A 24,575-nucleotide genomic window follows, 5' to 3' on the forward strand; every position below is an offset into this window, starting at 1 on the left:
AAAAAAACAATGTTCTATATTTATGTGATTGCATTGCATTTACAAAACTAGATTACATCGCTCCAATTGTACTACAAAAATACTACCTCCCAATACATTACCATGAATAGTTAACATCTTAAACGCAAAGCTTAGCTTATTGTACAGATTCATTTTCTTACTCTTCATAAAAGCTGTGAAGCAGTACTCCTGCGTCACTTTGTACTAGCCAATTCCACTTTTGCAGAGGAAATTAGGACTAAGCCGTTGAATGTTACTTTGCACTGGTTTTTGACAAGTTGGTATATCTTTAATAACAATAATAATAATAATAATAATAATAATATTTAATATTTATATTGCGCATTTTCTATAAAAATAATCAAATGCGCATTACAAACATTACAATAAATACAAAAGTAAGAACCTATTTACAGTCACTTTGGAATCAAAGACGAAAACTTCACTATTTACAATTGGTTATAAGAAAAGTAATTTGCAGAAAAACTATATAAAAATCTAAATATAAACTAACTATACTAACAAAATGCCTTGCTGAATAGAAATGTCTTAAGTTTCTGTTTAAAATCACTTTTGGTGCAAGCAGATCTAATGCTTACGGGAAGACTGTTCCAAAGCGGGCTCAAATTGTCTAAAAAAGCTGACGGAAGAATTGTAAAATCCTTGCCTATTGTTTATTTATGGGCCTCATTTTGCAACGTCGCTGCCATTAACTTTCGAAAAAAGTCTTCAATTCAGTTCAAAAATTTTTATATACATGCTGAATACACTAACTCTAACGCGTATGCCGCTTTTTACATCCTTATCATTTAGCCTGTATCGAAAACCTTCTCGACCATAGAAGCGTCTACCCTCGCCCTTGCGTAACTTGCTTGTTATCTTGTCAAGAAGGTATTGTGCCCGCGTTTTGTAACCTTCCTTTCGTGCGTCATACCCTGCACTTCAGAGATGCCTAGGAACAATGCGACGACCCTCTGCTAGTCTCGTTCTTCTTCGTGTTCGCATGAATGATGCCTGCTTCTGATATGGGAATTCCTGACATTGCCAACATGGCAAAATTTCATGTAATTTACTACGAATTGCTTGGGGTCTCCACCAATTTAATTCCCTTGTTTAAACTCTTCTCTTGTCAATACTCCCTCCCTTTTTTCTTTTCAATTGTTTAGCTTTCTGTCGTTTCGGGAATTGTTCCACTGTCTTTTGACTCCTTTCCATCGAGGAAGTCTGGTGATATAGTTGCCAGGTCTTCTACATTGGGCGGTATATTACGATATTGAATGTCATCAAAGTTCATCGCGGCTTCAGGTTCAATCCTCAGAACTAATCTTCTCAGTAAAATGTTCTGCGTCTCGACGACATTCACCAAAGTTTTGATGCGTTTTTTAGTTTTATCGAGCTGCTTTCTAACTTCACTGTACTCAGATCTACTAGAATCCTCCTCGTCGGTCGGAAGACCAAAGTCCAGCTTTGTAGACCTTCTGATTCCAATACGAGCCAAAAATCTGCGAGAAAAACAAAGGGAAAAGGAAAAAAGAAAGACAACGAATAATAAAGAAAAATTACACTCACAACAGCATGCTACGCATTTATCTGTAACCTTGCTGGAAACATTATAACCTACAATCCTGGACAAAGTCTTGGGACAATTTTTATTTGCATTTGTTTCAAGGGCTTTTTTCAATTCACACATGCCCAACCCCTCTCCCCATCCAACAACCTTAGACGCTTGTATCCAGAAGTTTCTCGGCGAGTTTCAACATTGTATAGGCTGGGAGAGAGAGGACCGCCAGCAATTTTGGAAAAAGACGCTCTGTTTTATGAGGGCACCTAGAAATTACAGAAACTAGGAAAACTGAATTACTATCCTAACGTCGTTTGTCCAGGATTGTAGGTTGATGTCCATAAGAGTAATAAACGCCTTTACACGATGGCGTTACATTAATTCCCTGCTTCTACCAGGAACCATTTGGTTTTGGAAATCCCAGCTAGGTTGAAATAAAAATGCCCTAATTTGCACAGGAAAGCAAAACCCTGAAGAATTCGAGTAGTAGAGGTATATTTACATAATCGTGTAAATGGCCTATTGCACAGCACTTTACCTTGTCCATCTGCTTTGTCGATTGGGCATGGAAACTAGCGTGGGATGATAAACTCTTCTTGTGATAAATCTTGGGTAGCTTTCCTCTATCTCAGCTACAAATTCCACTTGCATAGCTAAACGCTTTAGAGTTGCGTTATTTTGTATGGTATCTATATCCCCCACCGCCAAACCAACCTAAGCCGGAAAAATAACTCTTTTTTAATATGCACCTCTAACTAGTTAAGGAAGGTGCGCCTGCATTGAATTAAAAACTATCCATTCTTTGTAAAGATTATGGGGAAAAGGAAATTGTACATAAAATCTACTGAGGATTAATGGCATCCAACAGAAATTAGGGTTTATTCTCGCATCGCTAGGAAATAACTGCACTTTAATCAGGGCCCGGTTCTAGAAAGGTTGATTAGCGCTAACCCAGGATTAAAATTTTGTTCCACTTTTTCTATTTACCTTCCTTTGCATTGCTTAGAGTAACATTTTATGTTATCATTACTGTATCTCAGAGTAAATGCTCAACAGTATTTTGTAAGCTTGAGTAATACGTTCGTAGACAAGAAAACCGTGCTTAAAATTTGGCTTAATCTTGGGTTAAACTTAACCATCATTCGAGGAAACGGGCCCAGGGGAAAGAAACTAAAAAATAACTGGCCGTCAACACCCAACACATCGTCATTATCGGGTGAGCGAAACTGATCAGTCCAGAATCAACTGGTAAGTGATCATTTAAAGGAACTTTGTCACAAGGATATTGTTGAAATTTCCTAGCGATATTACTTAGTGCCTTTAAACATACACAAAGTGCTCCTGCACTGAAAATTAAAAAGATCGGTTTTAGCCATAAAGTGCTAATTCAGCCCTGCATGGCAAAGTCTGATTCAGCCCTTCTGGAGCCATTTGTCAGCCAAAACAGCCCCATCAAAAGGCTATTCCAGCCCACGCTGAGGCTCATTTCATCCCTTGCGTCCAAATCAACCCAAGGTAATTTGACTGTGTTAGCCCTGATTAAGGGAGCCAAATTAGACTCAAAAATAGTACGCTACCTTATTTTACTTACCGAAACGCCCCCATTTTAGGACGGATTCCATCAGGAAATTGAGTAATTTCAGTTTTCAGTGGACAACATCCTTGCACCAGAATAATTTAAACAATAGCGCATCCTTTTTTGCGTTTTTCAAAAGTTATAGATATAATTAGTTATCTGTAATAACACCAAAGACTATTTCTCATGGGAGCCCGAGAAAATAAATGTCAAATTTCAGAAGAATTGTGAAAACACAGGTAAAATTGTAAAAATTTCATGTCTAAGATGTCATTTGGTGAAATTTAACATTTATTTTCTCGGGCTCGCATAAGAAATTTTCTTTGGTGTTATTACAGGTAATACATCTACACCCCTTGAAAAATGTAAAAAAGAATGCAATATTGCTTAAATTTTTCTGGTACAATGTTTTTGTCCACTAAAAATTAAAATTACTCAATTTTCTAATGGATTTCGTCTTAAGAGCTAAAACAGATGTTTCTGATTTACAGTTTGTAGAGTAATGACGAAGATATCTATTTAAAAAATTTCATTAAAAAGCACGAACCATAATAACTTTGGTGGTTTGTGGAGACATAGCATTGACACCTGAACACGTTGGCTCAACTTTTTCAAGTTTCAATCCATCCGTTTAAACAGACGACAAGAAACAGTTTCAATGGCTTAAATATAGTCATAAATGAATAACAAAACTGGACCATCATCTTAGGAATTCAACTGACGCGAAAAAGTTTAGCTTTTGAAAGTCGCGTAGCTCCTTCAATACGGTAGGTTCGCCTAAAACATACTTGGATATACCTACCAGCAAATTCATTAGTATAATTGCCATGAGTAGCATGAAGATACTCAGGGACACAAAGGCAGCTTGTGGAAACGGATTGAGTGGCCTTCGCGTTGAAGTACTGTTCTTGCCAATCGTGTCAATGAAAGTGTCATCAAATTCAAATTCGCCAACCATCATCACCACGACCTTGATGAAAGCTCTACCAGGCTCATTAAAAGCATCCTGTAAAAATTAATCGAATGATTTACGATTTACAGGAAGGTTTTATCATATGTACAATATTAATGCACATTTAACGATTATTAAATGAGGCTAAGCTTGATATGAAGAATTATACAGATCGAGAGGGGGTGTTATCCACCGGCGAGGCCAAAGGCCCAGGTGGATAACGGCCTCCGATATGTGCATGGTCTTTTTTAATATCATCAGAAAAATAACAAAGTACCGAGAAATAACATAATTACTTGTGTCTTAAATAAAAAAAAAACTTGAAAAGAAAAAACAAAAACAAACCAAAAAAATAACTGCGTACATATTTTTTACACTATACACTTCGTCTGCCATGATTCACCATGGTACATTATTCGGCTATGCCTCACCTGCTCTTTAAATAGAATAAAGAAGACAATGCTGAAGCCAATAATAAAGATGACGAACACCAACAAAACCTTGAGCACCGTTTTGGTCACTTCTACGAACATGGTAACATAAATACCAAACAGACGAAATCGGCGGAGGAAGAGTACCAAGTTTGCATAACAGAAAAAAATCGATGTCAGGCCCACTATCCAAAGGAGATACGGATCTGTCATTTCCTGAAATAAATCATTTATGACGTGATCCGGCATAACGTACGGTATCATGAATGTACACGAAGTGCCATACAACACCCACTCTAACAAGTTGCTGATTTCAGTGAAGTACCTCAGACGCTGGATCATTATTTGTAGTATCTCCTTCAGCAGATGGATGATAGCAAAGATAAATACGACATAGGAAAATCCTGTGCTGAAGTTTGATTGGGTATTGTAAAATTCGGAGACTGGGATACATAGTAATTCTTCCCACTCTTGCCAGGTTCCATTTTCGTCATAATCACCGTACGTTTCTTCGAAACATTCCTGTCCCTTAACTTCAAAAGTTTTGGTAAAGTTGGCCTTTTGCCTCTCAATTATCACAAAAGCTGAGTAAAGTCCCACAAAGATCAAATACGTCAAAAAGTTAAAGTAGTAAATGAAGCGTCCAAACGTGGACCACTTTTGGTTCAATAAAACTTGGGTAAGTGGATGCATAAGAAGCTTCATCCTCTGGTATTTCACCATGGTACTGGGACCGAAGAAACGCCTTCCTTGAACAAAAGCTGGATCATCTGGGCCCGGGTCTAACAGATGGAAGTCATAAGTAACTGAGAAGTTTGGGTCATTCAGGCTTTTTATCTCCGAGCGCTTTATACAGCGATCCATTAGTAGCTCTGCACTTTCCGGAAAGTGTTGTATTAGTAGCTTCATAGGTGTGTGCCCATTGATGTCTTTGTACTCCATCACTTCAGGCCATCTGCAGAGTAAGAAAATGCTACTTTTGTCGCGAAAAGGTTATAGTTATTTATCTTGGTGGAATACAATAATCAATGTTCTTTTGTCTCATGTATAGCAGTCGAAACGTCGCGAATTTTATCTCAAATGGCCACATTGCGATACAAGCGATAGCGCTTTTTTGTCAGTCAGTCAAGAATTATATTTTTCATGTTGTATTCAAGAAGCATGCCATGCAGAAATGCAGAAATGCTACAAAGTAATCAGTGTCTTCAAGAAACAGAGTCAAAACCCTGCAACTGGAGTCAAATATAAGGCGGATTAAATCTTTGGCTATGATATTCAAATGTACCCAGTCTCTTTCAACTTAATTTTGTACCCGAAACGTTTCTAGTGTTTCTAAAAAAAGGTTGAGATTTTGCACAATTCCAATTATTACTAACATTCCTAAATGTTCTGGCGCGGGTAAACTGTTACCTCCAATGCTTGACCAGAGCCATGGCCACTTCTCCGTTGCCTGCCCGGTCTGCAACCTCCAAACAGGTCAGACCATGGGTGTTACAGATGGTCAAACTTGCTCCGTTGTCTAACAGCAAGTTAACGATGTTTACATGACCTTGTCTACAAGCAATGTGCAGTGCACTGTCTCCCTCCATGTTGACATCATCCAGCGATGTCTGCTTTTCCAGCAGTTCTTGACAGCACTTTGCCCAGCCCAGTTTGGCTGTCCACATAAGCGGAGTCCACTTATCATTGTCTGTGCTACTGATGTTTGCTCCTAGCTTCAGAAGAGTGTAACAAACTTTTCTGCAAGTTCAAAAGGCAAAGTGACAATACTCCAATACTTTAACGTGTTTACCAACACTTTTAACTGATGAAGGGTGGAACATAACTTAGTTACCTGACAAAAACATTGGTAGCAAGCGGAAGCGCCAAAATATTGTGTACAAAGTTGTGTAGACGATTGCAAAAAAAAAATTGAAACAGATTTAATTAGAATGGCTAACCTGTGTCCATTAATGGCAGCATTATGAAGAGGAGTTCTGCCTTTATCATCTCGTTCATTTAAACCAGAGGCAACTCGTCGCGCCAAAGCTTCCACATGCGCAAACATTCCATACTGCGCAGCAAGATGTAATGGAGTTTGTTGCATTTCATCGTGGAATGTGAATCTTGCCTGCCTTTCCAAGAGTGAATCCATTATCTAGTTAGATGAAAACACAAACATATCATTCACTGCTAATGATTCAAGAAATAAAGATTGTTTTCTTTCCTTTTTTCTGGAAATGATCGCCTTTTTCTCGGGCGAAACCAAGAAATATTATAACCCAAAATGTTTGATATCAAACTTTTGCTAACACCATTTGGCTGAAGATATGCCTCGGCTTCCCTTTTTCACTGATACGTTCTAGTCTGGAGGAACAAGATTGATATTTCCACCTAATGACACAATTAAGCTAGATTCCATGCAGTTGTTTCCACATCTATCACTGAGCTGAAATAAATGAACTGGTAGATTTTATTCGTTAGTGAAGTATGTAAACAACAGTAATTTCTCTCTCAGACAACATTGGAATCGATACGCAGTGTCCATCATGCAGATTATCTGATATGCGTCATAGGTGGTCAAGGAAAAGGCCGGACTGAAAAAGGATAGGGGCCAAATTTAGGTCCCCGATTAAGGAGGGGATCGGTCAAAATAGACGTGTGACATATGAGAGTATACATGGGACCCTTAAGCACGGTACCTACCCTAACATCTTTTACCATAGCAGCGTAATGTAGTGGGACCATTTCGTTTACATCTGGACTATACAGGTTGAACAGAATGGATTTTTCCTCTAAGAGCATGTGCAGCGTCTCGAGATGTTCATTCTCAACAGCCATATGAATACAGTTCTTCATAAAAATATCGCTGGCTTTAAAATCCGCCCCTCTCTGCAGAAGAAGCTGAGCGCATTCTGTCTGGCCAGCAGCTACAGCGTCCAGAAAGGGAGTGCTGCTTTGTGCATCGCGAGTGTCGATTGGTACGTGATGATCAAGCAGAAAAGATATGATGTCAAGACGATTGAATACTGCTGCCCTGTGAGAACAATTTGTAGAAGCCGTTACTTGTCGGCTGGATTTCACACAGTATCAATTGACTCATTACCTAGCGAAGACTATAGCAGATCTTAGTGTTTTATTGCGGGCGACCAGAGGAACCGGCAATCCTTATCTCCAGGTTGCTATTTCATTCGTGTGAAAGGCACGTCTATGGTCAGCATTCGTCTGGACTTCCACTGAGAATGAATGGAATGCATGGAACGCAATCCGATCAAACGTTTTGTTGGAACTTCTAACTTTCGTGATCTGATCTCGCGCATTGTGACCATCTATCACGTGAAACTTAACTTGTGCAAAGAAAACCGTTGTAACCTGTAAATGCAGCCGTCTCTAGCGTATTTTCAGGCTAACAGCGTTAGAGCAAGAGCGGTTTGACATTTCATCATCCTCGCCCGCACTCTCTAACCTTTCGTTCTTACTAGGTTGTTACTGTGATACTCACTTAAAATTACAAGGTTGTAACATCTTCACCGTCGTGTACACGACATCTCCTAACAGTTGTCTCATTTAAAACGTGCTTGCGTGGACAGGGCTTATCTTGCTTAGTGGAATAAGAAACACCGACGAAGACAACAGAATTCGAAAGCTCAATAACACCAAAACTATTACCTGTGAAGAACAGTTTTCGAGTCTGCATTCTTGGCATTCACATTTGCTCCGTTTTTTACCAAAAACTCCACCATCTTTAGATTTCCCTTCACTGTTGCTTCATAGAGCGGGGTTTCATTGTTCGTCCTAAGCGCATTGATATCAGCACCGTTCTGAAGGCACACCTCGGCTGTTTGAAGATCGTTTGTTCCAGCAGCAAGGTGCAGAACAGTGTTGCTATGTGTATCTCGGTCCTCCACTAGTCCCTTTATGCTCTCGCTACCATCGGCGGCTAAGAGAACAGAACAAATAATTAGAATGAAACATGTTCATCGTAGTTTCATGTATGATAGGGTTCTTTTATCGTCTGTCTCACGAAAGCCACTTTGTCATTGATCGCGCGATGCCTGACGTAAACGGCAGCAGCAAGTGCGCTAAAGAACACCATGCAGAGAGCGGTAGAAACATCGCGATCAATAAAGTTACTCTCGTGAGAGAAACGACAGACGATAACCATGCTCTCGCTACCCTCGGCGGCTAAGAGAACAGAACAAATAATTAAAGTGAAACATGTTCATCGTAGTTTCATATATGATAGGGTTCTTTTATCGTTTGTCTCACGAAAGCCACTTTGTCATTGATCGCGCGATGCCTGACGTAAACGGCAGCAGCAAGTGTGCTAAAGAACACCATGCAGAGAGCGGTAGAAACATCGCGACCAATAAAGTTACTTTCGTGAGACAAACGACAGACGATAAGCAGTCACTATCTTTTAAAAAAATATATCATAGCGTCGAGTGCGAATTTATGTGGTTTGTATAACTAAGAAAATTCATATGTGTGTAGTCGTTCGACCTTCAGAATTTTTTTTATAGAGTCCATGATTTTGCAGACATCCCAAATCTCAAAATGTTAGTTTTATGTGCGAATCAGCATTGGCTGACAGCTATTTTTCCTGTTTTGTTTCCGTCTCTGGTATTATTTAAGTTGCATCCCATCTTTTGTTTTGTTTTTTTTTTTTGCATTAAACAGGTCACGTGACTGCGAGCTGCAAATGGTCTATTTAATACACGATTTGCGCTATGCAATGGTGGAAGAAAATAGACAACATCTTGAAAAGTTCTCACCAGTGTGCTCTCAAATTTTGGTATCATACCCCAGATGTTAAGAACTAACTTGGTGCACTTAGATTTTTTAGGCTTGCCCCGAATACCTACCCGTCCGCAAAATCAATGCGGCGACTCCGGCGTTCCCGTGATACACAGCGGTATGAAGTGGGGTCATGAGTTCGGTGGACTTCGCTGTTATATCAGCTCCTCTCCCAAGAAGCATCTTTGAAATTGCTATGTTACCACTGACACAGGCCAGGTGAAGTGCAGTCATGTGGGCGAAGTCTTTCTCGTTGATATCAACCTTCGCATGATCGAGAAGCAGTTCCGCTACTTTGTGATTCCCTCGACGAGCCGCAAAATGAAGTGCCGTGCTCCTATTGGTTGATGCTATCGCAGGGTTGGCACCTCTTTGGATTAGTAACTTCACAGTTGCGACGCAGTTAAATCTAAATGCGTAAATGTAACAAATTAGGTAAGATAAAGAAAAAGGTCGTTGTCAAAAACTAAGTGGTACTGTCAGCGTGTTCAACTCCCCATGACCTGAAAAGACAGTCGACACCTCGCGACGCCACCACACCACCGCGAGATAACTTGAGGAACGAGCAAAGAAGTTTCATACTAATGACAAGTCACTAACCATATCTGTCCATATCTGGGTAGTACTTCTAATTGGTTGAATTTTTGCTTCATCCAATCAGAAGCATTTCCCAGATCTGAGCAGTGACAACATTTACGTTTTTGGCGTCATGCTAATTTTTCCAAATTAATGCGGACCATACATGCTTCCACGACTCTGAATACATTTCGGTGTGAATACTGTCAATGTTTTAGATTCAAAACATGCAATAAAAAATCAGTGAATCGAATGTTGTAACGCGGATTCTTAGCCGGTTCGTAGGCTAGCTTTGTCTTGAGATTTCAAGGTGTTGCAGTACATCAATCTTAATGAAAGTTTCAGAAGTTATTACATACGTGAAGATTATGTGATGAGGTTTAAAAAAAATTCTGTCGAGGGGTTCTAGGGATATACAGAAAAGAGAATAGAATGAAGTTGAACTTTGACAAGTGGTGAGAAAACAGGTTAGTTTTCAAAATCACAAGGAAGAAAATACACCAAAGTTTCCGAACAGCAAAATATGATATTAAGCAACATTCTGACGCTACTTAAGATTAATTTGAGTTATTTAGAACTTTTTATTAAAAAAATTATCACGGCTATTGAAAATATAAGGTTTGAAATAAATCTACGCTTTATTTGAATTCGAATATTTAGAATTTTTTACTTTTCACGGAGGTTGTTTGCTATACACCAGATTTTAATTTTCTGGTATCGGATTGTCAGTAGCAGGTCTAGATCGCACAAAATTCGGCTTTTACCGATTTAAAATTTTTTGTCTATCGTTGCCTTACTGATATCTATTGGACTATTGACTTAAAGCTAAATTTTGACAAACTTCAATCCAAAGTCAGTCAGCCTGGCAGAAAATTTCATGTCGCCGATAGCACAAGGATAAAATCACTTGGCGAATGAAAAATATCGGTACGGTGTCCGAAAAAGCTGTACCGAAACACTTTAAGAATAACAGAAGAGTATTTTCAGCCTGAAATCGTCAAAACAATACGAATATTAAGCCTGGGCCGGAAAACCAACATTCCGAAATGGTCCGTTCCATTTTTTTAACTTCTAATTGAAACAGTCAGCTCCGGAATTTTGGGCTGAATGGAAAGTGTCTGTTAACTAAATTGCAGTGATTAACAAAAGGTTTTGTTTTAAAAGCCTGGGGCTAAACAATTTCAGACAAAACATAAACCGACTAAACCCACTGGCAGAGAATTCTCCCCGAATTATTTACAGTGAACAAGCAAAATGTTCACCATAACACACTTCGCCCCTTATGGCGCATAAGGCCATCAGTAAAATGTTGAGGGAATCTAAAATACCATCACTCTGTTGCTTTACCGCTGCGCATGTAACGGTCGCACGCATCAAAGTGAACTGTCTCTCATGTTTACACGCTCATTGTTTATTGATCTCTGCTGTATTTGTCACCTTAGGCCATGACCGTAATAACATTTCGACGCACCCATAAATGTTCAGGGGCCATAAATAGGCAGTTTGTCTTGAAAAATAATCACAATCAGGTTCATCCACTATATAAATTACAGAAAAAGAAATGTCACTGAACTAAACTAAAGTAACTGCCTAGCACATAGTGGGCTCGACCACAGAGAATAATTTCAGGCGATTAATGCAACCTAAGACAGTCAATATAATCCAACTTGGACCTTGGACATACATCTATAGTCTGGATTTTGATCTTCGTAAAAATTAAGCTCTCCAGACTAACCTTGCTGCGATATGAAGTGGAGTTAGACCCTCTTCCCTCGTTCGGACGTCGATTCTTGCACCGTGGTCTATCAGAGCTCCAGCAACACCAGTCCGGTTATATCTCGCCGCCTGATGAAGCAGAGCTAGCCCAGAATGGTCTAACCTGTCGATATCCTTTACGTTGTCTTTTTCCAGAAGTCGTTCATTCACTAAATCCACTACTCCATCACGTACAGCTTCAAACAAACGCGTGGCGCGACGAATGCCAGGCCTTCCAAGCTCACTCATTTCATAAGTTAATCTTTCTCTACTCACTGAATTTTTCACTTGACCTTCGTCTGGGTTTGCGTTCCTATCCAGTTCGGGATCCATCGGAGATAAGGAATAATTTCCCCGATGTTTTGCCCCTGTCCTCAGCTCTGACATGAGTGCTTCTTGTTCAGCTGTCCTTGCACGTTTCGTAGCCAGGGTGGGTAGTACGATTTGTTAAAACTAAAGCGATAGCGAATGACTCAAAGCAGCTTACCTCATTGACATTCCGCCTTCATTTACACTGTGCATTGTTATCGTGATTTGCATTAAAAAAAAAGCTTTTGAATAAGGGTCCCGCAGCGCAAAAACTTTCTCAAGCCCATACGGCGAACTTGTCTCGCGGTCACAGATTAGGTCTCAGTAAAACGTCGTGCAATTGGGATAAAGTACATATGCCTAAAATACACCTGCTGGGGGTTTAAAATGCCTTCAAAACTTAAATTGGGGAATCAAAATGCAAAAGTGGACTTATTGATAAAAAGAAACAATGCAAGCAAAACTAACAAAAAAGGCCCAAATGGAAATCGTTTTATAAATGATCACGAGAATATCATTTGACCTCAATCTTATTTTTATGTCAGACTGACCGACCCCAGCTTAGTTTTGAGCCAAAAACGAGAATCTTTTAATGCATGCACGAGCATGGATAAACTTCTTTGCTGGAAAGCAGACATAAAACTCTTTTCAAAATAACACGTTAAAGCCAAGGTCTTTGTCGTCATTTGCCGAATAACAGCGAGGTTTAATCAAGTGGGAGATCTTTCCTTTAACGTGTTTACTTTGTTTTGGCTTGAATTTAAAAGTAGTTGTTGGTTTGCCGCAAATTAATAAGCTCGGCATTTAATTAGACGATGAGTTTAATTGTTAAGTACGCACGAAAGCGTAACAACTAAGATTGAAATTAGACTTGAACTTTTCAATTATAATACTTGGAGATCAAAATCACTTCTCTTAGGCCTTAATTCAAACAGTCAATTCAGAGAGTTCATAGCCACAATTACGGGAAATCTTTCGTCGCTCGTTTCGAATTCTATTTGATTTGTTTGATGTTGTTATCAAGTTGTTGTTCTTGCTGCTGCTGCTGCTGTTGCTGTAGCGATCAGGAGCATGGGAAATACAAATAAACATACACCTTTCATTGCAAATCAATGATTCAATGGTTTTAACGGGAACGTGACTGAAAAAAATCGTATGCCCTTTATGGGGCAATACTAGCAGTTTATTTCAAAACCTGTCTAATTTTAAAAACCTCTGGTGCACGATCAAATGCATTGTTTTACTTACAAATAAATATTTCGCCCCCGTGAAATGGCATTTCGGTAGCTATACCGATTTGTAAATTTTTTTTGTGGTCTTTAATCGAAACTGATCTATTTAAACACTCAAACTAGAAAATAGCCGTCGAGAAAATTTTTTTAAACTTGGTATTGAAAATTGAACAGTTTTGGGGCAGCTATTTTGGACATCCCTTGAATTTTATCTTAAAAGGGAGTGGGGGGTGGGGGGGGGGGGGGGTATAACTAAGATTGAAGACCTTTACTGTTCCGAAAATTAAAACTCGTCTAGATCTAGATAGCAAATTTTCCAATTTTTGGATAATAAGACATCAATATCACGATTCAATCTTTGAATTGTTCAACAATCAATCCACACAAACTGTATGACTGTCGTAGCAGTTACGCGGATCAGAAACACTGTGCTCAACAAATGCCATAGAATCCAACAGGATTTTAATAATTTTACCTTCGCCACTTTAATTTTACTTTCGTCATTACTGGGGACGTGCCGGTCAGCCATTGCCCATCCCTGGTAGCGGACAGTCCCAGAAGTCTTTACGAAAGTTAACTCGGCCCAGCTTTCTCATCAAGTGGCGAATATAATAAAAATGAGTTTGGTTGGCATTAATTTGTGATTTTTTTTCGAATACATATAGTAAAGAAATTACTTGACATGTCACACTGTGAAATTTGACAGCTCTTATAGAGTTCAATAAAATATTATTTGCGGTTTCAATAAGTTAAATATTTTGCTTGGTAGAATGATGAGCCGAGGATAATTCTATCTGAAGCTTCACGAAATAGGAAGCAAAGTTTTTCCACCCCCACCTACCCCTCCCCTAAGCTAACATTTTGCCCTAGATAAGAACTAAGTGTTAATGTTAGCTTAAGGGAGGGGTAGGTGGGCAGTTTCCCCAGAACCTAAGTTGATCCAGTTAAAAATAGTAATATAGTAGCAGAAAAACTGGATCAATTTAGGTTTCTGGGAAACTGCCCTCCTACCCCTCCCTTAAGCTAACATTAATTGTTGTTGCGCTACTGTTACTCAAGCTCTAATATAAACGTTTTCCGATCTAAGGAAAAAGTTGTTTCCTGATTTTCTAACCCTTCATACTTCTTACGTCTTGAACGCAGGACCTTGACCTTGTAGTCATGAGCCATCATGGCTCAATGCAATGAGTGGGTCTATTTGAACAAAAATCTCTGACTAAGAGATAATTTGCACAGAATCGTAAAAGGAACGATTAACTCCTTGTTGATGAATCGTGTATATTCTACCATGGTGTAACGTGTTACGGAGAGGCTTCAGGAAAAGATATGACCTTTTATTTTTCTACCGGAATTTAGAGTTTGCTGACGTTCTAGCTTACTGTTTTAAAAAAGTATATCAAGCAAGGAGGACACGTACTGTTGTCTTTTCATCTAAGACATTATTATTACAACATAACCACTTCCTTTCTTCTGAATTGACAAACAAAGCGGAACGTTATTACCGTTTGAATAATCATTAAACTTCGACTGCCGCCGGCTAAATGATGTAAAGTTGCCATGTAAGCAAAAGTTCGAACGCTTTTGTTCCACAGCCCAATTTAGGTTTTTTTTTTTTAAATTTACTACGAGTTGAGCACCTCCTAAAATGTGTGCATTGCATTTTAATCGGCTTTCTGTGCGTGCTCGCTGTCGTGTTTGCACGAGTCAATAAAACTGTTTTTAATTATTGATGTCATCTTCTGATTAATTTACTTATAAATTTGAGGACTTTCTTGTCAAAATCAGCGAGTTATCGTGAACCAAGAGAAAAAGTTCGCGCCACCAAAAACAGAAGATAGCCAGGTCGTCGCTATTGCTCGTCTCTTCCGGTGGTTTTTAAGGGTTGTCAATCGGGGGGTAGCCTGTGACGAGTTTACTTGTATTGTAACTCTTCTGGTATACATTGTAAAAGTAGTCTTCGATTAAGATCTATCTTTGTCAACAGGACACCACGTCCAACGCGTCGAATCTTCTGAAACACTAACTCTCTCTCATGTCGATATACACAGTCAACTCTGCAAAAAGCAGAACTTTAGGATACAATGATTCGCCGTTGCTCGGCCGACAGAATCATGCCATTAGCACAAGTAAGATTAACCTAAATGACCCCGATAACATTGAACTTGAGCCGTTCAAGCTGGTATCCTTGTCGCCTCGTTCGCAACAAGCCCGTGATATTGTGCAAGATGGAACCGTTAGGGAGTTAAAAGATTTTCTATCGGACAAAAGCAATGTAAAATCGCTGAACAACTTAGACGAAGAAGGAGTATCTTTGCTTCACTTGTCAGTCCGACTGAATCGAGTCGAGGTAACGCGAACGTTGATCGATTACGGCGCAAATGTGAACATACGTTTGGGAAATGGAACGACTCCATTGCACGTCGCAGCCAGGTAAGCATCGTTTCACCTGTATCTTAACACTGAGAACAAGTTAGAACTTTTTGAAGTAGTTCTAAATTCCTACCCGTCATAAATAAAAACTTCGTCACACAACAGGAAACTATGAATATAACTACGGACAGTCAATACAAATATTCTAGTGACTTTTGTTAACATGGTACACGGAGACTAAATATTTTAGACGACATAAGTCACAATTAAGATGCGACGTCCAATAGGATAAGCAGTTAGAGTAAACAATTAAGTGACAGAAAATTTAAAACATCGCTGAAAACTAATATTTTAATCGAGGAAATCATAGGCATGACGTAATATTTGAATAAAATTAGGTCGGCGTATTCTGAATATTACCGTATTACGGCATCCTTTATTATATTTTTGCTAACAATTAGTGTGAATTTTCCAAACTATATCATGACACTGAATTTTTTCCAGAACAAGTCTGATTATGTAGTATCCTACTTAAATTTATTTTTTAAAATTTACGTTTTGCCGTGATCCCCCAATTTCTTTAGAACAAGTAGAAATGTGAATTGTAATCAATTACCGAACGAATAGAAATGAAATCACAATTTTAGTTTGATGATGGCCAACAATGAAGACACAAAACTGTTAAGTAAATTGAATGGGCTGGTTAGCACTCGTTTCAGGTCCCATTTAATAGTAACATGAAGTTGACCCATCAATAGTGTGTAAAGTTTCATGGCAAGAAAATCGATCAAAATGAATTAATTCATGCTGAGTAAAATCAATTAAGAACTCAGTACTAGGAAAATTGCGTTCCTGTTACCATAACAGGACAGGAACCAAATATGGGCTCATAGGGCTCATGGATGAGGAACAATTGCCACGACGGCCAAAAGGCAGGGAGCACGTCACTTTAAATTGTCACACACGTCCCGAACTCGCCTAGTTTGCCGAAAGCATGCAAATTCTTCTGGAATTGAAATCTAAAGGAACGTATTTTTAATCAGAAATACTAAGACCCAAATCGTCGTCGTGTGTGTTCACGCCTCCTATACAGTGTTTCATTAGGATATCGTCGTCGTGCAGTGACGCATAATAGAAATTATTGTTATTTGTTTATTCTGGCTTGCAGAATCGTTGTTTTTCTAATTGATCGTCACCAAATAACGTTCTTTGTACATATTGGACGAGAGCTCAGGCGGACTTTTCGGAGTCGTTCCTTTGTGTTCACGATAAAATTGAAGCAACGGGGAAATACAGTCAACTCGAGTCACCTATTGCGGATATACTCGGGACGCGAGATAATTTACAAGTACTTTCGAACAATGCGCAGCAGGAAGATCGCCAAGCAAAAATCCCAGTATAACATGACCACAAAAAAGACGCAATATTTTGTATATATTTTGTATTTGAGTGTAAACGTTGAGAGACACGGCCAGAGTCCGTCATAAGGAAAGAACTATAAAATTGCGATCTTGGGACCAAAAAAGTGTCCGCTAGTTCCGTCATAGCAAGGGTCCCCCCAAAACTGGAGAATGTTTCAATCAAACGTCTGTAAGTTTTGCTGTGGATTTAGCTGTCCAATCGGCTCAAGGAGTTGATTGATCAACTGTGTAGTGGATTTGTGACTGCCCCTAGGATAGCACGAACAGTAGAACACTATACCAAGATATGTTCTCACAAAACGTTTCCTCTCATCTGAAATTCAACGCGCCTTTCGCTTCTGAAGGGATAGCAGCTGTAGATTTGAGGTAGAATGCTATGCCCACATTCCTCACAGGAGGAAGGTAGCCTGTCCGAGTGCTTCCACCACATCCACCAAATTGAGAGCCTGTTCACAGGCTATACCGTTCAGTGAAACGTTAACCCTGTCGCGGCATCTATTCAAAGACGCTGACCAGGCCTGTGCTCGGCTTCCTTAACATTTCTGTTAATCGCTGTGCTATAATATAGGTTCAATTGTGCTGCTGTTGCCGAAATTCTTGTCCACTCTGGCGCCAATCCATCTCTTGTTGACGAAAGTGGTAACAATGCCTTACACCACGCTGCACGAAGGAGCAGCAAAGGTGTCATGGAGATTCTATTACGTCATTCAGATATTGACATTGATGCCAAGACTCAAGTTGGAATGACCCCTCTACACCTCGTGTGCATGAATGGGGATCTGGAAATGTGTCGTCTGTTGTTGCGCCATGGAGCCGAGATTACATCGAAAACAGCAGATTGTAGCACTCCGTTACATATTGCTATTTTCAACAACTGCAACACAGAAGTGGCAGAACTGCTTATTAAAGAAGGTAGGCTTAATTCTAATGAATTAAGAAATCATTGGACTTGCGACAATTCTGAGCAGGCAGTAACGAAAGGAGACTTGAATGGGTTGAGTATTATAGCATGTTGAAAAGACGCATAGCTCTCATGTCTCAGTTCACTACAGAATTTTATCCATGATTCCAAATAGCTTCCATCTCCGATGGGCCAGCTAGAATTACCATTATGTTAGAGTTATGTTAAAATGGCAAAATAGATCAAAACGGTAAAAATAAAATAATAATAATAATAATAAACAACAAACAAGGATAATATTTAGAAAGTGCATACTGCGCACTGCCTTTGAGTGAAGGATTGCCGCGGAAACCGACAGTTGTTCTTGAAGCTTCGCGCCAGGCCAACCGTTTCTTCCCACGTAATCTCTTAGGCCTGGAGAGGTTCACTAATTTGTTTTTTTTCCCTACAAATTATGCAAAAAAATTAGTCCGAGCTTTTCGTTTTACCTAAATTATAAATACACACCACCACCTCACCTCAGCTACGTCAAATCGTCTCGCTACAACTCCAACCACAAAACTCTGCCAGGTTTTACAACCATTAATAGATCTCTCGACGCATACGATATCTTCATGCCGCCCAGGCGCGGATCTAGGATAACTACTGACCGATTTCCTAAACAAGGACCGAGGTGCAAGCTTCTAGGCGCGTTCTATGAAGCCGAGAAGTTTGGGCCTTCGCCGGGCGCTCGTTAAGGAAATTTTAACTCCCTAAGGTCCTCTTTCCTGGGTTTCTGAGTCTTCAGACAGGCTATTGGCCAGTTCCATTTTCCTCGGATGAAGCCTTGCAAATTGGCGGATTATTTCATCGAGGCTAATTTATTTGATATATTTGCCCCCGCAGGGTTCCGGCCCAGAGGCCGGAACCCGAGGAGGCACCCTAATGTCCCCCGCGTAAAGAAGAAGTATCGTATTACTGTTAGTATATGCGAAGCTTTCCCGATTTGATGAAACTAGGCGCGCACGGTGGTCCCGGTTAATTTTCAGCGCGTGCGCGTGGCTCAGCAACCGCGCAAACTGGGTTTGTCAACGAGTCGCATTCGCCGAATTGTGTCGCACACAAGCACAACAGGTGGCTCCACATCCTCGTCCGGGAAGATTTTCGACCGAAACTCCTCTAGAGCGAGAACGCCGACTTCAAATTCAGCGTGAACAACGGAGAAGACGTCAACAAGAAACCGCGGAGTAGAAGGAACATCGATGAGCACAGCGAAGGCAACGCCGACAACAACAGACAGAGGAACAGGAGATTGGAATCAAAGGAATTATGATCGTTTTACACTGTCGAAAACCCAGATTTCTTAGTTTGCCGGTTTCCCCGCAGATATATAGATCAAAGTCTGCAAAGTTTCAGCTCCGTATTACGGCCCGAATAATAATAATTTTCAGGCGAACTGCACCGGGCCATATTTGTTCTTTGTTTTGGTCTTTTTCTAAATGCGGGCGGCGAAATAATGCTAAATGTGCTTTTCAATACACTGTTAACAATAACACTACATAATACGCAAAAAAGAAGAAGAAGAAAAGAAAGAACAACGTATGGACCTTTAACACGATATTCGCGGTTGGTCACCCGTCCAGTTCGTAACCCCGACCGACAGGGCTTAACTTGAGTGCCGTTACCAAACCGAGTTTCGCGAAGGTTATTGCGAGATACATATTTTTATAGAGTTAAAAAGTTATTCAGCAGTACTGCAATTGTTTGGTATTAAAGAATTTGATTTGTCAGACACAAATCAGCAACGTGGATCGACAGAACTTTGAACTGGTTTTGTCAATGTGGATCGACAAACTCGATTCAAACCACATCAGGAATAGCTCAAATTTCTCAAAACCCAGTCAAAGACAAGAAAGGTGCTATCGTGAAATAACCGGATTTTGTTCTATATTAAGGTATTCAGGGTTTAATAAACAGTGGTCCATGTGTTTTTAGGGTTAGTTTTTTGCGAAATCCCGATTATTTTATTTGATACAAGGACATGCCAGAAAAAATGAACTGGGAAATATCTCAAAGGTGAGAAACTTGAAACAGTGGTCCATGTTTTTGTAGGGTTAGTTTATTGCGAAATCATTTATATCAGTTGCGTTCGACGTTGCGTTCAAGAATGTCACACTCGAAGCCAAAGCATCCGTTCGACACATTAGTTATAGGAAATTTAGTTACAAATAGATAATTAAAGGTGGTTTTGCTGTTTAACACGCGTTCTATTACATTTGCAGTGTTGGTTGAACTCATTATGAGATGTATAAAAAACAGTTGTCCATCCTAGGCATGTCATGTATGAGGATTTTCATTAACCCAGGAAACAAAGTGTAATAATTGAGAAAACACAAAAGAGAACAAAAGAATTACACTCAGAAACTCTAATACGAAAACTGCCTTTCAAAGGTTCATGGCAAATACATGGACAACCACAAGGAGTCTTCATTCGGGTTTTAAAAGGTCGGGGGCAGATTTAGTGACAACTATAACTAGTTGATAAGAAAATCTGATCGATTTCCGTAAAACGGTGGAAACTGGTCTGGATCCGCGCCTGCCGCCTCTTGTCTTTTAGCAACGTGTCAAAAAATTATCTTCTTCCTGCCTCTGTTCTCTGTCCTTAATTGAAGCTGCCGTAGAGCAAACCTTGATGCTGTCTCCCCCTTGTGTTTTACGCAATGTCCTGGAAATTTGGGTCGGCATTGTCTAACCTTTTCAGACACACTTGGTAGGCCACCACAGAGTTTCAGTAGCCTCTCAGCTGTAACGAGGTCTTACAGGATTGGTTCAAAGAATAAGCAAAGTCTGCAGTGTAACCTATGCCGAAACAAGCTGTGACTTATGTGGTGGAGTGTAATTAAAGGTTTTATAGAGGTGCGAGGATACTGGAGGATAGAGTTCGCCGTTGTTATGTGTTGGGGCCACGACACACTGAGAGCAACGCAGACGGTCTAAGACAATTGTGGACTTCAACTTTCTGACCCATGCAACGTTTTAACTGGCTCGAACAGTGTGAGCTATTGTAACTCTTCCAACATTTAAGTCCTTCTCTTTGCCTTCCATGTTTTAATCCAAAAACACAGAAACATTCTAGGACTTTACTAATATTCCGTTGCCTTTTTACCAGCCACGGCAAAACTTATCAACGTAAGGCAATATGTCAACGAAACTGATTTGGACCAGGACCGCGCCTTGCACTTAGCCGTGGAGACTGGGAACGTGAGGGCAGTTGAGCTGTGCCTTAAACATGGTGCTCAGATTAACGCGCAGAGGTCAACTCTAATGACACCACTTCACATGGCAGCCATGAAGGGTGATTTGGAAACAGTTGAAATACTTTGCAAAATGGGAGCTGATTTGCACCTTAAAGATAACGAAAAGCAGACGCCTTTACACAGGTATGCTTGGTATCATGAAACTGGTAGGATCCTAATAGATGGTGTAGGCACCACGGCGGAATTGTAAAAAATGTCCCAGGTGGAAATAATTAACAATTAATGAATGAGGCTGAGTATCTTATGAAGAATTATGGAGATCGAGGAGGGTGTTATCCGCCTCGACGGATAACACCCTCCGAGATGTTTTTAGCCATTATTTCGCCTAGTTCTTACTATTGAAAACGAGTGAAGTGTCCGCCATTTTTGTTTTCAAAAACCAAAACAACTCAACCTCCTCCCCAGGTCTTCTCCGTTAACTGGAAGCTGCACTTTTTACGTCATCGGTTGATTAATCGCAAAATTCTTCCAAATTTGGTCATCAGTATCTGGTTGTGGTGAATTATGCGTGTGCTTTTAGCCAATCAGAATCGGAGAAATATTTTGAATGAATAACAATACGGGTTTAATGGGGATCATCGCATTTCTAAATAATTTATGGAATTTGACGTTAATGACACATGTGCGACGTGTGGTATACATGTTTTTTAAAAGAAAAATGCCCGTGAAATAAAATTTTCATGGACTTAAAGGAGCTATGTCACGCTATTTGGTATCTTTTTGAAAAGCTAAAACATTTTATCCCATAAATTGAATTCCAGCTTTGTTGCTTAAGACTATACTTAGGCACTGAAAATGTTTCCTACCGTCGGTTGCAACGGATGGCAAGGATGGACATGAACTGAAAAGTTGGGTCAACGTTTTTTTAAGTTTTAATTCTATGCCTGCAAAAATCGCCAAAAGATATTATGGTTAGAGCTCCCTGATGAAATTTGTGTGAAATCTTCTTTATAACTCTACAGGAGCATTTTATGAAAGGGTTAAAAGTCATTAGGTAATGACTTCACCACAGAGTTGACCTAAAGGCAGCAATATCTTCGTGACACTGCCTCTTTAAAACCTATCATAGTTAATGCATGCTGCTGTGGACAAGCTTGAATTTATAAATCTGTAAAACTCAATGATTCAATAGTAAAAGCTTAGTACCTGTTTTTCGCTCCATTATACAGAGCTGCCAATGGAAACCGTGTCAACGTCATCAAGTATCTTCTAAGCTTGGGTGCACAAATCGACATGAAAGCCGATAACAATCTAACGCCGTTCCTACTGGCAGTAGCTGCTGGACGCGTCGAAAGTGCGCGGATTTTTCTCGAGTCAGGAGCAGATGTTCGTGCAAGTACGTCTGAGATGAAACACTGCCTGCACCTGGCTGTTGAAAATGGTCACTTGGAAATGGTTCAACTTCTTGTTGAGGATAGTAAGGCTGTTGAAAATCTAAGCCAGCTTGACGTTTGGGAGAGAGTACCACTCCACAACGCTGCTATTTCGCCTAACATTAAGGTACACGAGAAAGAAAAATTTGTGGGAAATGATATATTTTAATGCCTCCGCCGTAGGACACACAATCCCCGGAGGGGTCAACCCCATTGCATGCCTCCTGCATTTACTACGATCAGCAGTGCCAATTGCATCCTGTGTAGTGATCAGTGATGAAAGATGGTAAATGCTGGTTAAATTATGTTTTTAGTGAACATCCAACCAATGAATAATACTTTGCACATACTCCAATTCGCTAGCTCCTAGGTGATTATCCTGCGCTATTCACTTCTATGCCAAGCAAAGTGGCTGTACTTTGTGGCCTTGCGCAAAAATTTCCTTCACTCGGTGTTGCTGGTAAGAAAAATTTTGACTAGCCCTTTTATTGCAGAAAAACAACACTGCTAATCTCAAGAGAGTAGGTGGAGAAAACTTATTTAATATAACTTATATAACTTGAAGTCTTCCGCTTTACTAATGAAACGTCAATAAAACCTCTTCTGAAAAAACAGATTCTAGAGCTTCTTTTAACCAAGTATTCGCGAGCGTCTTTTCGAGACCATAATCAGCAGACTCCACTCCACTTAGCAGCCCAGTGTGGCCTCGTCGCGCACGTGGAAGCCTTAGCTAAAGGAATGTCCGGTCTAAATGAGAGAGATGATCACGGAATGACACCGATTCATCTGGCGGCAATGCATGGAAACAGGTACGGTAGCTACGAGATCCTTTGTATTTTTCATCTTTAACTGAATGTGCCGTTGTTAGCTAAAGATGAGACTTATGGATCGTTTCCTGTAATGCATTTTCAGTCGTCAGGTTTTTTCATGTCTCTAGCAACCGTCAGCCAGTACATGTAAGAAATAAAAATGGTGAATCGATAACTTTATGTTGAAATGTTGAGAAGTATCTGAGGTACGAGCTGAAAGAGCACGAACCCCCCTCCCACCGGAAGGGGGGGGGGGGGACGATTTGGGATTTGCGGTGGCAAAAACATGTTTTTTTCAGGGTGGGACAATTCTTGTTAAGTTCTTATTTTCTTGCATTCGCACCAAAGCATTGTGGTGAGGAACAGCCGAAACTTTATAGCTGCCATCACCGACAAAGTTCTACTTTAAAAGTCACCCTAGCTCGCGAGATGAAAATACAAGTATACCTGTCAATAGACAACTAACGCTACAGCCCAAGGGCGTGATTTTGTTGCAGTTACATTATCAAAATGATTGCATTTTCTTCACTTTGTACATGCTAACGACACACACCAAGCAGTTCTTAACTTTTCATTAGATACGACCCATCTCTTCTTTACTGAAATTATACACAGAAAAGCTTGTCAAGTTCTTACCCGACTTGGTTCTGATGTCAACACGCGCGACAGTGACCGTTGGACGCCACTAATGTGGGCAGCGAGATCAGGCTGTGACAAGACATCGCAAGCACTGCTGGACAAACAAGCTATTCTTGATCACGTGAACAACCGCGGAGATACTGCCTTGCACATTGCCTCTTCGCACGGTAAAGTCAGGGTTGTGGAGCTACTCCTTAATGTTGGTGCAAACGTTTGTCTTCGAAACAGCCAAGGCCAGTCCTGTTTGGATGTCGCAGTGCTCTCCGGGGCAGGAGACGTAGCGCTAGCGATTGCTCAAAACAAAAGGTTGGTAGCCATTTTCTGGCTAGCTATTCCACTATTCGTGTTTGATTTACAATTTGTTAATGATTGTAGTACCCTCAATACCACGAAACACCTGTGTAAGGACCAAAATAAACATCTTTGGCTGAACTCGGTTCGATTACAAAAATATATCTATGTATAAATGGGACGGTCTTTAAATTTTGCCACGCGTTCGATAGAACGCTTTATCGGACATGTTTGTCCCCAGTGCCGAAGTGGTGAACGTGGTGTCCGGAAAATTGCAAAAAAAAAAAAGATGTTAAAAGGACAGAAA

General features: G+C 40.1%; 2 protein-coding genes across 2 annotated transcripts in view; one reads left to right on the plus strand and one right to left on the minus strand.

Moving 5' to 3' along the window:
- On the minus strand, window positions 1-12,171 carry LOC140951263 (transient receptor potential cation channel subfamily A member 1-like). The gene is made up of 10 exons (XM_073400502.1): window positions 11,608-12,171; window positions 9,365-9,705; window positions 8,169-8,439; window positions 7,206-7,536; window positions 6,461-6,657; window positions 5,931-6,260; window positions 4,521-5,475; window positions 3,940-4,143; window positions 2,100-2,275; window positions 1-1,502 (listed from the first exon to the last, which is right to left on the minus strand). The coding sequence occupies exons 1-10, from the start codon at window positions 12,012-12,014 to the stop codon at window positions 1,163-1,165; spliced, it is 3,552 nt and encodes a 1,183-aa protein (XP_073256603.1). The 5' UTR covers window positions 12,015-12,171; the 3' UTR covers window positions 1-1,162.
- Window positions 12,172-15,000: 2,829 nt separating this feature from the next.
- Window positions 15,001-24,575, plus strand: part of LOC140951253 (uncharacterized) — a 16,326-nt gene continuing 6,751 nt past the window's right edge. Inside the window, exons 1-6 of the mRNA XM_073400492.1 lie at window positions 15,001-15,598; window positions 17,528-17,871; window positions 21,009-21,279; window positions 22,326-22,656; window positions 23,145-23,338; window positions 23,954-24,283. Coding sequence (XP_073256593.1) covers window positions 15,201-15,598; window positions 17,528-17,871; window positions 21,009-21,279; window positions 22,326-22,656; window positions 23,145-23,338; window positions 23,954-24,283 — 1,868 coding nt within the window. The 5' untranslated portion in view covers window positions 15,001-15,200. The remainder of the gene's footprint in view (window positions 15,599-17,527; window positions 17,872-21,008; window positions 21,280-22,325; window positions 22,657-23,144; window positions 23,339-23,953; window positions 24,284-24,575) is intronic.

This window comes from Porites lutea, chromosome 1, assembly GCF_958299795.1.
Source record: "Porites lutea chromosome 1, jaPorLute2.1, whole genome shotgun sequence".
Taxonomy (NCBI): domain Eukaryota; kingdom Metazoa; phylum Cnidaria; class Anthozoa; order Scleractinia; family Poritidae; genus Porites; species Porites lutea.

Bases quoted from the DNA above. Each gene is read 5' to 3' on its own strand.
- LOC140951263 (XM_073400502.1), bottom strand. From the start codon at position 12,014: ATGTCAGAGCTGAGGACAGGGGCAAAACATCGGGGAAATTATTCCTTA. The intron at 6,658-7,205 runs GTAGGTACCGTG...TCATCTAACTAG, and splicing joins CTATGGTAAAAGATGTTAGG to ATAATGGATTCACTCTTGGA. The intron at 4,144-4,520 runs GTGAGGCATAGC...TAATTTTTACAG, and splicing joins TTATTCTATTTAAAGAGCAG to GATGCTTTTAATGAGCCTGG.